Raw genomic sequence first — 18,105 nt, 5'->3', positions numbered from 1 at the left:
TGTCTAACATTGGAGTCCAGTATGCACATTTCGTCATTTCTGCTTATCGACTATGTTTATTACATCATAATTGATATTTTATGCAACTTCCTACATTACGTAATCATAGAGTTGGATAATACATCATTTGGCTAATAGTTAAAGAGTTACTGTTAATTTATCCTAATTCTACACATCCAACCTGGCAAGTTACAAGCCTATGTTGACTAGTGGTTAACTTCAGGATGGCTATGCTACAGTTTTAGAAATAAGAAGTTATCGACAAAGTCAATTATGTGAGATCATCTCATCCATAACGTCAGCTAAGGATCACCTGACCGTTGCTGCTACCCTGACGTGGTGGCCGGGTTTGCCTATCATGATAATCAATCGCTCCATACTGGCTAGAACAATCGTTCCTCAAGGTCCTACCATGCAACACAGGTCGGTTGAAAAGCTGTAGAACTAAAAGCAGATAAAGGTTCTAGATTGTATCTTACCTGATGATATGCTTGCATATTAGCGATAATGATATAAGTCATAAAGAGATAATAGTCCAAGTGCAGAATTCCCGAACAATTGGTCTTGTTAGTGTTGATACATATATTATGCAGATATTTGTGTCGACAGACAACATATAGATGGTATTCCTCAATGGTTTAAATCATTTGTAGTACCAGTGAAAACAAACAAGCACTAGGAATACTTATTCCGTCTTAGTATGTGACCAGCCAACGGCGAACATCTATGACCTCATTAGAGATGGAATCTAGGTCTCCTGAAGAACGCTATTAATTCGAGACTCAGTAGTTCATATATTTCCAAATTCAGTCAATTACAGGTAGTGTGGAGTTTTTCAATGATAAAATAAATAATATGAATAAATCGGCTAACGCTTGCACAATTGGATACTAATTTTATTATTATGTTGCATCTATATAAGTAAACAAGACTGACTGTCCCACTTTTGTCGCATATTAACGACCGTATGTTTCTCATAAGATATTTTTTGTTTGACTAATATGTTTTAAAACGGTTCCATATTTTTGAGCAAAAACATCTATAACAAGCGTAGTTTACTCATGGAATGGTAATATTTTCTAACCTATTCCCTACTGAACCACAGTTAATAACTGGTACGAAAGGTTTAAGGATCATGTAAATCGACAAAGCTTTTTGTGGTATACTGGCTTTATTTCCTCTTCTAAATTGTAGTATGTTTAATGCTAACTACAAGGTCGTTTACTTGTCGCATTCTCATTTCATATAATCATGGATATTTTATTGAATATTTAATAGCTTTGAAAAGGTATAAATTAATTCTGGCTTGTCTGTATGACAGCGAGTCTTATTTCGTGTACTCTTGAACGTTTACTTAAACGCTTGATTAATTTAAATTTTGTTTGCTTGCCATGTCAACTGTGTAACTGATTCCTATCTGTTTCAAATCAGCTACTCCCTCTCTTTAAATCCACTGGTTGTCTAACACATACATGACCGAGAACTCCCGCAATTGGATTTTCATTTTATGCTGTCTGGTATAAAATGATGGAACTATTTAAGTCATTAAACGTTGCCAGGTAATACAAAACATCTAATTTTTCGAGTCAGATCAAAGTCTAAATCCTCGGCTCGATCTCATTTTGCATACCGAATACCTATCAACCATACAGGACCTGGTTTCCTACAAGTCAGTGAGATCATGTTGACTCATCAGTAGACATCCAGATAAATCAAACTTACCACAAATGGAAGTCACAGACGGAAAACAGTGAAGTAATATAGTTGTAGTGAAGATAACCATAGGAAAGAAACGGGGAAAGTATTTATTCGAGTCAAAACATGTCCACTAGTCGTATGCAGGAACGTCTTGAGTAACTGATCGTTTATTTGATAGTACTTTCAAGTTCATAGGCCACGCGAAATTGCGTCTAAAAGTTGATAATGTTGTTGTTGGCTCAAATCAATTTTCGGAGGTTTTCTTTGATTTTGTGTAATGTGTAGAAATTGTTAGTTTAGAATAAGCTATAATTAGTTTGCTCTAGTTTAAAACCACTTCATCTGACCATTTCTAGTAATTTATGTCTCTAGTTAACGTCAAACAATATATGATTCCCATACACATGTACTGTACTTCTAAAGAATATGTGGTTTTATTTGAATTAACGAGTATTAAACTTGTAAAGTAATCAAGAACTTAATGTTTGCCTCCAGTAGACAGCTGAATATCTCATTATTATTACAATTAGCTAGTTGGTATCTATCTTGATAATTCCATATTTGTGTTGGCATGCTGTTGACAACTGGTTCGATGCTCGTATGTGCTAGATTTTGGATTGATTATAACTGACACACGAATGTCAAAGGACTCTAGTAAACCTCAGTCCCATTAGATACATATCATACATTACTACATTGAAAGGGGAAATTAACTCCAAGAAAAATGAGAAGTACTGTTTAAACAAAACAAATAAGATTGACGGATGAGAAGTTCGCAGTGGTACTACTTATCTTAAAATCTAGGGGAATATAGCTAATAAATAGAATTGCACTAGTGTGACTGATATTGGTCTATATAATCTAACATCTATAACAAATAGTGTGATGTTTAGACAGTTTATTTTTTTTGTAATATCCCATGTATGGTTATTATAATTCCACCCAGGATTAAGAGCAATGGCTTCTATTGTTCAGTTATCATAACTACCGGTATCAGATGGTATCGTAGCTGACAGAATAGTTGTGGGGAGTAGTGTAACGTCGTGTACTATATTACACCTACATAGCTTATTCTAGTTTCTGGATAAGCCAATTCACCTATGACGTTGAGTCATATTTTGATCTTGTTAATTATTCGCTTATTGACCTTGACTATTTTTTTATATGGCGTATGTGTATGCACACTCTTATCCTACCTATCACATGTCTGTCATTCATTTTTGTCTGAGTATAAATGTTGATTAATGCTTGCTTATAACGAGTTGGCTTACCAGCCATCTCCCATGTATGTTGTTTTTTCTTCGCTCGCTAACATTTGCTCATGTGCTCACTGCCTTCTAGCCTATGTTATTTGTCAATAAAAATGTAGTTGCCGCTTCCCTTTGTCTTCTGATATTATACACCGTTCAGATTGATATAATAACAGTTATCGAGACGATCGATTAACGAAGTACGCCACAACATAGTAACGGATTGATCGGTTAAAACACTATGCTTTCTATTAAGATCGGTATATACCGTGTTTTTCTCACTAAAATAATTCCAGTATATTGAAGTATTGATTTGTATCAATTATACTAACTCACACTTAGTTTTTCAGTTGCCATTCGTACATGCCACATTTTTGGATGTAGATAGCTAGAATGGAGAGAAATAAACATTGTACTAACTTTATTAAACTACATTCGACATGTTTACTATAGTACATAATAATGTCAATTAATAAACAGTATTTAGACAAGTGATCAGTGTTGGATATTGTCTGTTCAATACAAATACAAACTGAGGTCGCAAGCAATTTGATTTACAAGATGTAGGGTACTTTAACTCTATCCTCGTTAACATACTCTATCTATGGCAATAGACATTAAATCTCCTTAGCAGTTGTTTGATGTCAGGATTTTTATTTACATTATCCACTCACGTTTTGCCGAAATTGTCTAAATAGAAAATTTCTTTAACTTCACTCCATCACCAAACATTCAGGCAATGATGAAACAACCAGAAAGCACAAGTAACCGAAAGTGTTAAGTAGTCACCTCAATGCAATATGTTGACGATCGTATTCTCCATGTAATAATCCTCATAGTTTTCATTCTTCTCTCTCGAATATTTAATTAACTTGAGAAATTATTTTACTCAATCCTTAATCTCCACAAATAATCTTCAACATTTTATGAATTCCCTGAGGGTGTTCTTAAGTCTTAATGAATATCCCCTGCAACCTAATCAGCTCACTTTGTTTACTTACTGGACTCACCAAGTACTTCGGTGCCCAATATTGACAGAATTGATAACTAACTTGATCGTGTTTAGCTTATTAAAACCTAAAATAAATAGATGATATTGGACAAATTGTATGGAGCCATGCTGCATTTGAAATATCAGAGAAACATGGATCCCTAGGATTGTACATGTATCAATTACTCTAATTCATCTAGTGAATATACCCCTTATATTTTGTGTAAATAAACTTTTATTTTCAGAAATCAAAGATTTCCTTTGGTTGAGAGGTAGCTGGGAATTACTGTCCACTTTGTAAGTGTTTGGAGTTTCCCGTTGTTTATGGTAATAATCGTATCTGATCAAAATGAGGACATCAAAGACAAAAGCGGGGATTCTGAATTTCAGTGATAGCGGCAATCCAAATTCGCGAATAACTGTTCACTGTTTTTTATTCTTCACAACTCATTAGGAAGCCTATTTTATCCGTGGTCAATGTAATAATACAACCGCTTAGTGGGTTTTTGGTTGCAATTAGTGAAGATTAGGTAAAACCGCACTTCATTGACATCCTAGATAGTAACATTAGCCTCACCACACCCACGAAAGTATAGTTTGCAGCTGAGTATATTAACCTGTATTTGGTATATGGGTTACATTAAGAAAGCGTTGAGAGTCGTCGCTTGACCATTCATAAATTCTCAGATGTTTACTTTCAAGTCACCTCAAACAGAGAATTGTATCACCTTTCCAATGATCCTAGTATGGACAGTTCAAATCTTGGCGTAGGTAAAGGTCGGAGCCCGCACCACTTCTTAGTGTTTCTCAAGTGTCACTTAAACTACTTTTTTACTTCAATTTTACACGTAAAGTGAGTAATGTAACCAGAAATTCACCTGATAATTTCATCCTCTTCTCCACTGTCATATAAACAATGCGCTGCTGTAATTATCCAATCAGGTTTAATTAAAGCTGCACCACAATAGTGTTGTTCGGATCCTGTAACTAATGTTGACCATGATGTATGTCGTTTAGCTTGAATTGATGCTGCCCATGGATACGTACCACGTGGGACAGATTGTCCACCGATTATACGTTTGAAACGATTTAGTCCTTAAAATGTAGGATTTTTTAATATGTAAGAATTAGAAACAGTTAGGTTCAAGCAGATATAAACCTACGAGTGTGACTAAAAAAGCGAATGGGAGAATACGATATGCTGAGGAATTTGGGACAAAAGCGATTACCGAATGTTGTCATTTTAATATTTTTCGTAATTCACCGAACTCCCTAACCAGACAGACCTTCTGGACTTAATCTAATAAAATAAAAATACCTTGTCCTGTTGGGATTCAGGTCCAAACCGTGCACAACACTTGGGTAGTAGTGTCAATCACAAAAGTATCAATAATTTATGTTATGTTCCTTAAGTTTGATCTTTTGGTTTACAAAAATCACACTGGAGATTTTAAAACCACCAACTTCTGTTTTCACACGTACGTCCTGATAATCTTACTTGTGAATGCCCATCCGGACCTACACTATTGGTATTTGTGAGAGTGAATGGATACATGGATAAATTCATTTGTACATCCTAGAATGAGAGTGAAATAGAGCAACAAAAACCATTTTCGCGAGACGAAGTGTTTTATGATGACAATTTGTGTTTATATTAAATTAACATGCTCCGTTGAGATCGATGAAGGTCTATTTTTGATAGTCCAGCTAATTAGAATAAGTCTTACGGTGAGGCTATAATTGATGTTACTATGAAAGGAAGCCATTAATAATAATTGTACGCCTTTCCAAACTAGATGCTCTCTGAACTTTAATTGTTAATCATGTTGATTTGCTATATTTACATATCCAAAATTCTTTGTGCATCATTTCTACCAAGTTGCAATGCAGTCAAACCTGTTTGCGGTAGATCAATAACATGAAAAGTTTTGTCAAATATTATATGTGCTTCGCTCAATGCTTGGTGTTATGTAGCATAATTTCACAGGATTAGTGAGTAGTTTATCTAGCATAATGGACTAGACAATATAACGATGATTAATGATCAGGTTACCTGGTGATGACTTTTTTGACCGTATCACTGTGTCATAAAGGTTTGGATTCGAAGAAAAATACCAAAACCTTGAAAACTTCATTTATAAGTGTTAACCAATGTGAATAATAGGTTCAGAGCTCAATGACTATTGCTGGATATCAAATCAAGCAGCTTTGTAGTCACATTTTGAGTATCTATTTAATTAGCACACTAAGGAAAGTATTCAGATAATCACAACCGTTGTAAAATCATATACAATGGAGTCAGGTCTAGCAAAGTGATTTATCCGAAGTGAAATTATCCAGAACTATTCCATACTGTTTAAAAATTCAAACACCATTGATTAACCTATTATCATATACAGGCAGTCAAAGTGCGATGAGTTATGAAACAGCGTATTACACGTGATCCAGATAGGAAAATTAGATATGAGCAATAGTGTAGGGTTCGAAAAACGAAGGGATTTTATCACCTTTCAGTTCCTAGACAAACGAAGATAATGTTCTTCAGTAGTTCACTTTGAATGCTTATAAGTACGTAAACCAAATCTACAACATGTGCAAACTAAAGGTAGTTTATTTGGTTTCAGTAGCAATAATGACCCACAGAAATCTAAAGTTTTTGCTGTGTACCACATATCACAGTAGAGGATAATATAGGGATTTATATACATTTTCTAGGTTCTTTTCGTCAAGTTACCATTTACAAGACTATTTGAAACTAGTGGATACCGGATTGATTTTTTATTATAGTTCGTGAATGTTACACGATGTGTACATTCACAACATTTACAATGGATTGTATCTAAGACAAACACATCTTATAGATTCTTTGATCAACAACCTCATATTTCAATTAAGATTACCAAACTGTTTATACATATGTAATAAAATTAAAGATAAATCTAAAAAATAATTACTTCAACTGAACTCACTCTCACTGCTACAAATACTTTGAGCATATATATAAATAAAAGTACAAATTAGAAATAATTTGTACAGCATTTATTATTCCATATAAAAGTTGACCATAAATAACCACTATATATATATTCGTGTGATTTTCAAATCTTGTTTATTGACTATCATTAACAATTATTATTTTTAATATTAACAAAGTTGAAACGATGCGGTGTGAAGCGAATGCATCTCCGTGATTGGATTTTATTTCAACCAACCGATTCATATGGAACAAATATTATACACAGACATGTAGGTCATTCCTATGATTATCGTTATAATAAGCAATATAGTATATATATTCTAACTAGCACAGAACACTTTCGTCCCATTTAATATGTGTGTATGTAATTATATACGTGATCAATTCACCAGTGTATATATCTTGATAAATTTCTTAAAATCGTGCACTATATCTAAAACTTAATACTTGTGACATGGTTAACATTTACTGCAACTAATGTGAATTACTCTACGAGTTCAGCCATTGATCTGAAGGGTGTGGGTTCGATCATTGACAATGAAGTTATTCAGTGGCTGCTTTACACTAGGCAAATTAGTTTACAGACACTGTCGAATATCAGCAGTGTGAACAATTGGTTTTGTACATCCTGTAGCGGTACATAAATCCCCAACATTAATAGTTCTGTAAGTCTTCGACGTTTGTTGCTGACCGCATTAGTTTCACTGGACTCATCTAGCTGAAGGCTCTCGTCAGAACATCAGGCTTCCACTACTTCACTACGTCTTCGCAGTTCATACGTAATCAAGGTTATTCAGATAACAATTCAATAAATTGTGAAACAGTTCACCAAGATGAGCACAAGTTTGGCTGTAAGAGGTCGGATCTACAACGCGTCGGTGAGAGCAGTTCCGCTCTATGCTTGTGAAACCTGGCCTCTCCGAGTTGAGGATGTTAGACGACTCTCTGTGTTCGATCATCGTTGTCTCCGAAGGATTGCTGACATCCAGTGGCAACACCATGTTAGTAATGTAGAGGTTCGGTATCGTGTGTTCGGGCGCAGAGACGATAATTCAATTGGTGTCACCATCTTGAAACACCGACTTCGGTGGCTTGGACATGTTCTACGAATGTCGTCCCAGAGAATTTCACGTCGTGCATTATTTGCCGACTCTGGGACTGGTTGGAAAAAGTGGAGAGGAGGTCAGTGTATGACATGGTGTCGTGGTATGAAAGAAAGCTGCAAAGAGCTGGCTTCTGTTGGTCCATCACGACTCCCTGGCTGGGGTCTGAGAGATGGTGCAACACAGTGGCTAGAGACATTATCAGATATGGCTCAGAATAGAAGCCAGTGGCGATCCTGCTGTAACCTTCTTTTACTTTCTTCTTAAAGAGTGGTTCTAACTTTCTTAACTGAAAGAGTCTTCTGGTTGTACATTCAGTTCCCTCCATTATTACTCTTCTCCTTTTTTTCTTCTATGTATACGCATCCTCCCCCTTTCTCTTCCCATTCTCATTGTTTTGTGTGGCGCATATGTACCTGGCGCCCCTTTTTACCAATATGTATGTGTTTAAATAAATAAATAGGCTTATTTATGGAGTGACGTAAGTCACATTATACCTCTGGGAATTATTTTCCAAGTCTTGATACCTCAGTCTGTATGATGCTAGATTGTTTAACCGTCACTGAACGTCGTATTTTTAATTTAACCATTTTGGATCGGAGCTGACTGAAGGTGACATTCCTTAATGCGATGCGCCTTCAGTTGGGAGTATACACGTCTTTATGTATAACGGTTATATTTGATGCTGACTTTTAGATCTAACCGGAATGTCAAAGATTGAGAAGTTGATTGGAAAAGTCAAGAGGTAGGAGGGAATCTATGTATGTTTTCATTTCTGAACTATTTTCGACTATGTCTTTATAGATTTGTTTGTTGAAGTTGAATGCATTTATACATTTTATCTCATCGGAATAAAACGTTAATTTATGCTTTGGGAAGTGCAAAACATATTCTGATACTACTCATAAATAGTGGTTATAGCGATATATCTTATCTCTGGCTCATTGATTTTGTATTATTGATAGAGTTGACATCCCAGTTTTCATAGAGTAAACGATTACAAAGTGTCCACATCGATCGTAAAGGTTTTCTTTAAAGCGTTGTTAGACTTCTATTCAAACCAACCAATAGCAGTATATACCAGATTGCAGACTAGTTATCGTTCATTTTGAGTTTTGTTTGTAGGTGACTGTTTACTTGGTGTGGGTTTTAAAGTGCTCTGTCTAAAATACTCATGTAATTCATGTGTATTTCGTAATTCTAAATGCCTTGAATGTGGTAAAACTGGACACATTCAGTCAGTTTGTAATATCATAGTTCATTTCGCTGAAACTAATGCTGAAATTTGTGATTCTATTCTGGTGGGTGCTTTTAATGATCACTTATCTTCATTCAAGAGTTCTAGAAGCGGCATAACGTCACATAGCAGTCCAGAGTTGAATGAACACCAGAATCATTATGAGACAAAAGTTTCCAACCAACCAACTTCTTATCGGATTTCTCATGCTATTGTCTTACAACTCTGAGAATAAAACGTTGAATTAGTCAAATTATGATAAAAAAAACTGATTTAGTTTTGGTAGATGCTGATTTTTCTAATGATCCATTATTCCCTAATGAAACTCCTAATAAATTTGAAGGAAATATTTCAGAAAAATCAAATTCTGATGTCATATCAAATGTTATTTGTCGCCACAATGGATCTATCTCCAGTAATATCCTCAATGAGTGTGACAAATATGTTCCGAATGAGTCGAATTATAGTCACATTTCTGATGTTATTGTATCAGATGTTGGATGTTCCTACGAACAATGTTTGTTGAGTAGAATCCCTTGTCAGTGGTATGATGAATCAGAGGGAATAGCAAGTTTTCCTGAAGCAATCAGAGAACCAGTTTGCCCAGATATGGAGTTTGCACAGGCAGAGAATCCAAATCAAGTCCAAGATTATCCTAATGAGTATGAGGGAGACTCATGTTTTCCATTTGATTGTTTCGCAGGTGAATCAAGCCTAGATGAGTCACATGTGTTAACTACACATATCAATGCATATTTATCTGTGTATTCTAATATGAAAAACAAAGAGAATATGTATGATTATGTTTGTGGAAGTCAAGTTCACATGTTGGAATGCCTCAAATTACCTGTCAGTGTGTATCCCCAAATACTCACATATGATTAAAACAAAATGTGTGAGATTTGAGAAGATAATGCAAATTAGGAACGTCAAATGGGTTATAACATTGCGACATAAGAGCCCTACATTATTTCGTTGGGGAGGATAGTGTTGAAAGTCTATGATCCAAATTCTAGATACCAGTGGCTTCACTACACAACCGTCATGATGATTGTATACAATTCCAGGAATCAGGTGAGTTTGTTCCAATTTCGGTTGTTAATTCTAACACTAACGAGTACATTCTAGATAATACAGAGCCTGTATACAATACACTGCTGGACAGATACAGGATGAACTTAAGAAGAAGATGTACAATCGATTACAGACACTTAGACTCCAATTTGAGCTGTGGAGGATGTGGTGTTTGTATGAACCAATGATTCCCTTGTATTGATGACTGTTTTGATTTTGAATTCCAAATACAATACATTCGTTCCTGCTCGTCTAATACTTTTTGTTTAAATCGCGTTGTTTCTGGGATTACTAGTTCATACTTTACTTCAAATACTCTTACTTATCACACGATACCAGTTGTGTTATTTTTCGATCGATTTTCAGTCTTTTGAATTAAGAAACTGAATATCATTTCCTACTTTACACTCATCGACTTCACTTGTTCCATTTCGATGAACCATATTCACCATGTTTAGATTACCATTGGTTTTCATAATACCTGACATTCTCTTTTGCTTATGTCATTAATTTCATCTCGGTTTACTGATGTATAGTGAAACAACTTGAACTGATGCACATTCACTCCAAATCCCATATGACAATGACTGACTGAATAAATGAATGGTAATCAGCCAAAAGCTTAAAATACCTCCAATTACCGAAGTTTGATCATTATCTCCTACGAAACTTCAAGTCATGATTTGTATTACCTGATCTATTTCTGTTGCCACACACACACACATCAATTTGTCATCCAACATGGTGAGTTTCACGTCGTTCTTCACAAGCGTGTGTATGATCAGATTGTTGAACATATTTTATGCTAATATATCACATTGTTCTGATTATCTTCGTCATATTACATCTTTCAAACCTATTCAAATCAAATGACCACAAATAAGAGATAGCATGTAAACGTATCTGAATGACAAGGGAAATAATCTCACATCTCGATTGACAAAATAAATAAATGCCCTACCAGATCGGATTTATCATAATTTCAATCGTATCCATTTAGTGATAAACGAAAGCAGTTAATGCTGTATTCATAGAGAGAGAACATATGGCAAATTGTTATACAATTTATTGACCCACTCGAACGCGTAATACAACGATAATCATTTTCAATAAATGGGGTTTGTATAAACTGATGCATTTTGTAGGTTGCATCACAGAATAACAGGATAAATATCACAGATAGCGTAACGTAGTATTTCAAATTGGCTGAAAACGAAGCACCTTCAGCTAGACTTTAAGCTTGGGGGTTCGGTCCTTGGGAAGTCCGTAGATTCACGCTGTCAAGAAATAACTAAAATAACTCATAATGTCATTGAATAAGAAAAAGAGAATTCAGCGAAGAAAATTTTCTTTTCGACGAAATCATTTACTTAAGCTGTACATTCGTATATATAGTTTATATGGAAAATATATGTCTACAGGAGGCTAGGAAAGATTGCATTATAAATTGATTCGACAATAAATAACAAATGAGGTGACGTACTAATCAAGGGGTAAGGAAGAAAATAATTTATGGGTCAGATAATAGTTCAATTGACAGATATGAAGAAAAGTGACAAACACAAAGGTCATAATAATAATAATAATAATCTGAGTAATAATCAAGAAAACTTGTATAAGGTAATAATAATAATAATAACTGGTTATTTATTGTCGAATCCATTTATAATGCAATCTTTCCTAGCCTCCTGTAGACATATATTTTCCATATAAACTATATATACGAATGTACAGCTTAAGTAAATGATTTCGTCGAAAAGAAAATTTTCTTCTCTGAATTCTCTTTTTCTGTCAAGAAGTGTTGAAACAGCTGTAAATAGTAGTAGGTTTCCAACTACAATCATTGAGTGATGTAAGTCGAAAATGACCATTTTGATTTAAAAATCAAAATCAAACAAGCATATGAATGCAAGCTGATGAAAAACGAGGACGAAGCGGCCGTCCAGTGCTTCCAGGCTTTCCATGGTGGGCTAGCTTCAATTGACTCATGATTTCAACTATAAAATTACTAAAATCTCCACAAAACCCCCTTCTGATAAAACATAAATGTCATAACAATGAAAACTGGATAATAATCAAGAAAATTTGTATAATGGTAATAATAATAACTGATCACAGTTTAAAATTACAAAACACTAATTTAAAAAGTCAATAATAATCAAATAAAAATGAAAATATAAGAAAAACCTAAACATACTTCTGAAGGGAATCAGGGCCAAAGAAGGATGAGAGGTTGGACGAATCGTATTTGCAAGCAAAGTTAGGGCTTGAGTTGGTGGATAGTCAATGCCTCAGCGGTGATTCGAATTCCCTTCGATCCAATTCCTTTGACTGTGTACATTGATTTAAAAGAAGACTCCTTTGGAGCGATTTGTCCACAGTTGATGAAATGCTTCTGCATTAAACTAGTAATTATTTTACATTATTTTAAAAGCCATGCCGTGTAGTGTTCTGAGATGCGTTTGGAAAGTGGTCGCTTTGTGCGACCAATGTCACCTGTCCCACATGAGCAAGTAAATTTGTAGATGCACATTGAGGTGACCCAAAGAGAAAATTTATCCTTTACACATCTGTGAATGGTAGGCTGGCTTGCGAAAACAATTCAGAGTTTAGCTGAGTAGAACGTTTCATTCAACGATTTTGAAATCCATTTATTCAAGATTTCAGCAGCCGTATCTCCTTTAAATTTCATATTCACAAAAAGAGTTTTCTTTTGTACTGTCGGTGCTTTTTCCGGATGATGTCTAAGTGTTAAGTTACTATCGACGAATCTAGGTGGATAGCCATTCCTAATGAGAGTCTGTCATATTGGAAGTAGTCCTTCATCTATTGTATCAGTAGAACATATTCGCCTGATCCTTGAGGATAAAGAGTGAATCAATTCCCTCTTTCTTCTCATTGGAACCCAGCTATGAAAATTTGTATAATGCTCATTCCAGGTCGGTTTTCTATGTGTAGATCACTGTAAAAAAAAGCCATCCGACCTTCTTTTCCATCGGACATCAAGAAAATGAAATTCTTCATTTGCCTCTGCCTTCAAAGTGAATTGAATTGTGGGGTGACAAATATTGAAACTATTCAAAATTTTATTGAGGTCCATATCTTCTTCACAGTTCCGCCATCATTGTGTTTAATGTTAATTATCTGTGGGTTATTTTAATGGTGTCATCTGATGCGTTTCATATTATTTTGGTAAGAAATTCACTAGACTGTGTGTTCACGCATGATTACATTAGAAAACGTTCAGCATTTCAATTACCGAATCTTTATTATCTACACTACAGCTAATGTATTGTTATTCATCGATAAGTAATATCTATTATCTTAGTATATGCCATTGTGTTAAATGTGAATTTGTAGTAGGCGTCGAGTCGAGGACGGACTATGATCACCACTACAATTCGATTACGCGCCCAGAAACGACTTGGTTCCTTTGATAACTCGCAAACCAGAAGGCTTTAATTAGTTCAGATCAAGTATATTTATTGGCTATCTCGGGTTTCCCGGAAAATTCTAGAATGCTACTAAACATAGTATCAGTGTAGCAATCAGCCAATCAGAACCTCTACATGTGACTTTTCATTTTTGTGATATTTCTAGCAAAACTTGTAATCAAACGGTGATTGGATAAAATGCTTCCTAATGTTTCCTGAGCTTGTCACGTCTATTGAGAGAAATTTTCAGGATCATCCCTACACATTACATCGCTGTTTAGGCTGAGATATTTCATGCAGTTAGTTCCCTTTATGAATTTAAATAAAGACAGAACAAATATTGATGCAGAATAATATGAATTCATTATATTTCGTGGTTTCTCATCAGCTGCTTACAACCAAATATGCATTAGAGTTTTAGCATTGGGGTAATAAATAGAATGGAACGACTGACATAAGTGAATGTAAAGGATTGGAATAACAAAAGTCATCGATGATAACTATATATATATATATATATATATGGGCAAGGAAAGGTCAGAGATTATTAGGTATTAGAATAAAGGGTGGCGTAATAGTTGAGTGGAGTTCAGAGACAGATAAAATCAAAAATGTGATTATTTTAGAGGTAGTTGAAAACAATTAGGGTAGGTTACGTAATAATTGAATAAAATTTGGATAGTTCATATAATTAGGAGAGACAAATGAGCGGAAATGTGTGAGAGAAAGGGTGGTTTAAGAATCGGGTAAGGGGAGGGGAATATAATAAAAACTGAATATTAACCAAAATTGAACTAATAACAACAAAACTGAAACAAACAAAAAAAAGAAAACAAAAAAAAGGATTACCAGGGTAGTAATAAGTTTATCACTGTCTCTTTTTGAATACATAGATCCGGTTTGAGTTTTTTTATCGCGATCGCTTCAGCAAACCGGAGAGCAGTTGTACTTCTTTGTTTACTAATGATTTTAAAGGCATGAGAAATGTCAATGCTGTGCCCGGTGTCGAGTAAATGCCGAGCTATCGCACTGTTGAGAGCCCTGGAGCCTTGCAGCCTCAGTTTCTTGGGAACATGCTCAGAAATGCGGACATGCACTCTTCTCTCGGTTCTTCCAATGTATGTGCTTCGGCACGTACATGTAAATTGGTAAATGCAGTTGGAGCTACTGAGAAAAGAGGACTTGTCGATTTTAGTTTGTTTGAGTGAGCAGTTTGTTTCCCACACTGTTGTCAGTTTAGCTGCTGGGTAGGTCGCTTTCAACGCTGAATTAAGTCGGTGGTTAATTATTCCAGCGATTTCGTCTCCTTTGAAACGTAGGTATAGGAAACATGTTTTCTTTTCAACTCGATCATATTTTATTCGACGGTTGGTGTTTGCATATTTGTGGATGAATTTCTCTGGATATGCATTTTCACGTAGGCATTTGGTGATTAAAGCTATTTCTTCCTCAAGACACTCATTGGAGCAGATTTTGCGTGCGCGGTCGAAAAGGGTTCGTACAATACCCTTTTTGTAACTCATCGGACAGAAACTGTAGTAATTGAGATACAGTCCACTCCAAGTGTTTTTGTGATGAACATATCTTAGTAATGTACCCGCTGGTGTTCGTCTAATTCCAATATCTAGGAAATGGAATTTATCTTCGTCTTCATGTTCCATCGTAAATTCTATATCCTTGTGTGCTTTATTAAACAAACTGAGCAGATTGATGGAGTGTTTATGATTGTCGCAAACAAGAAAGGTGTCATCCATGTATCTGCAGTATAGTGTGGTACTATCGATAGCATGCTTAAGCTTCTTCTGTTCGAGGTTCCCCATAAATGTGTCGGCCAGAATAGGACCCAAAGGGCTACCCATGGCTACTCCATCAATTTGACGGTAGAATACATTGTTGAATTTGAATTGTATGTTTTTTGTGCACAGAAACAGAAGCTGTTTGAATTCATGGATTGGTAAAGGTAAAAGTTCCGAGTATTCACCTATGATGTCTGCCGTTTCATCTAAGGGTATATTGGTGAAAAGCGATGAGACGTCAAATGAGACCATGAATTTATCAGATGCATTTATATTGTCAAGTTTTTGTACAAATTCAAAACTATCTTTCAGACTATAGGGTGCTAGTTTCTTGAGGATTGGTTCCAAGCACCTTGTCAGCCAGCGGGCGAGTTTATGAAAGGGTGATTTTGTCATAGATATTATTGGTCTTATCGGGACGTCGGTTTTGTGTATTTTGGGTAGACCGTATAAGTACGGTAATTGTGATCCTTTTGGTTTGAGTTCGTTATATGTATGGTTATCTATTAGATTTTTCTTCAACAGTTCTCTCAACTTTTTTAAGAGTCGCTTCTCAGTTGCATCTGTTAAGTCTTTCTGGGTGTTGTCGGTTATAAATCTCGTAGGATCTTTTAAAATGGACATAACTTTGCTGGTGTATTCATCTCTGTTAAGAATGACTACACCGGAACCCTTGTCAGGACAAAGTAGCGAAATTGTTTCGTCTTTATGGGAAATGAAAGGCTTTTTGCGAACTAGTCCAAAGTCTATCAGCTAATTTTGTAACGTTACAAGTGATGTTCTGTTGTTGTTCATAACCCTTAGTAATCAGTATGTTAGGTAGTTGAATGTAGTAGGCAAGATATCATGAACCTAGGATTTTAGTAAGTTGACATTCGTCAGCAATGCATATCTGTAATCTTGAGGGAACTGGTGTTCTCTTTGGGATTCGAAACGTCGTGAACTAGTTTCACAGTCATGGGTGTTACTACTGAAGTATTTGGGTTGCCATTGGCTTCCTGCATGACTGAAATATTTACATTGAATAATAACTGAGTAGTAAACAAAGTCATGTTATTCTATTCCTTAGTAATAATCCGTTTGTGTTGATCAGGCATCAGCCAACTAGCCTGAATCTAAAGTCAAGTAGGGTCTCCTGCCATTCACTTAAAACCGCGCATCATCAAAATATAGTGCACATGATGACGAGTCACACGAACAAGCGGCCATATTGAAACTTGATCGACATAATTCAATCAGCACTAAGAATAAAAAAATTAAATATTCACACAATACGTACGAATATGTGCATAGAATTTGTTAATGTCCGTCCGTCTAATATGTTTAATAAATAAAACCAACGAATTAAAAAATTATTCCAAACGTCCTTATTAATAAATAACGTTTATGTTGTCATTTAGAAATTACATTCCGAAAATTAAGATAATGATTTGGTCATATTACATACTTACAAACACATTTACAATGAATATTACGCTCACTTCCCAAGCACAATTACTGATTTACACTACTGAATACACAGTGAAGTTTTCTTATCATAATTATATGCAGCTGAACTACATACACTGGACAATTTGTAGTTTCAAATAACCTTTTTACTTTTAATAGATTTGCAAAATTACGCAACAACTACTCATTGAACTGAAGACTACTATCATAAAGAATAAATACAATCACGCGTTTGTTATCGATGTTCTTTCCAAAGCAAAATAAACACACACAACTCTTTTGTATTAGAGAATTACTGCTGGTAAAATCACCCAATCATAAATATTATTTGCTTTTCTCTCTGAAATTATTATTAATTTAAGAAAGTGTAAAAGTTTATTCATTCACCGATCCTTGACATTTAGCATGATTAATACATACATACCCTATTCATTATCTTATCACAATGGTTTATTCCTATGTTTACATTTATAGAATGAATATAACGAGATCAAACTGTATGTTGATGATGCAACGGATATTCTAGTTTTACAACTGGATACCAGTAGCACCTTCTATGTTTGATCGTTCCCAGTCAGATAGAAATCAGAAGTCAGACGAGAGGAGGCAGGAAAGATATATTTGATTCGTTACCAATATATCGAGGACCTTTTCTATAAGCTGGCTAATGAAACGTAGGAGCTGTGTCCCACGTCGTGTTGAAACGTGATCTGGTGCGGATGCATGACCGAAAGCCTTCAGCTAAACAAGTCCACTTAAACAACGTGGTCAGCATCCAATGTCGAACACTTAATGAGCTATTGATTTTGGGGAATTATTTACAGCTACAGATCACTCCCCCCCTAGTGAGGTAGTGATGCCCCTAAGACGTGACCAGCCAGAAGTTTAAACCCAACGAATTTGTCGTTGGTAAACACTCTTCTGATAGCTTGCTTCGTTTAGCAGCGTCTGGTCGTCTTTCCTTAAACTATGGGACCAAAATGTACAACGTAGCAAATAAAGAAATATAGTACAATGAAAATTTCTGTTCCTTGCGAAACTTCGTCGTTCTTTTCCAGCCGTCCTGAAAAGAGGAAAAATAAAACGTGGAGTGCAT

The 18,105-nt window shown here is 35.3% G+C and overlaps 1 protein-coding gene across 1 annotated transcript; it reads left to right on the top strand.

The window, feature by feature from the left end:
- Window positions 1-9,511: 9,511 nt before the first annotated feature.
- Smp_205660 (unnamed protein product) lies at window positions 9,512-10,141 on the top strand (the record flags this gene model as incomplete). Its single annotated transcript, XM_018797153.1, has 1 exon — window positions 9,512-10,141. One exon carries the CDS (start codon window positions 9,512-9,514, stop codon window positions 10,139-10,141), a length of 630 nt encoding a protein of 209 aa, XP_018644760.1.
- Between the last annotated feature and the right edge of the window lie 7,964 nt (window positions 10,142-18,105).

This window comes from Schistosoma mansoni (genome assembly GCF_000237925.1).
Source record: "Schistosoma mansoni, WGS project CABG00000000 data, supercontig 0501, strain Puerto Rico, whole genome shotgun sequence".
Classification (NCBI taxonomy): domain Eukaryota; kingdom Metazoa; phylum Platyhelminthes; class Trematoda; order Strigeidida; family Schistosomatidae; genus Schistosoma; species Schistosoma mansoni.
Note: the sequence above shows the minus strand (reverse complement) of the source record. Positions and strands in the feature narration are given on the sequence as shown.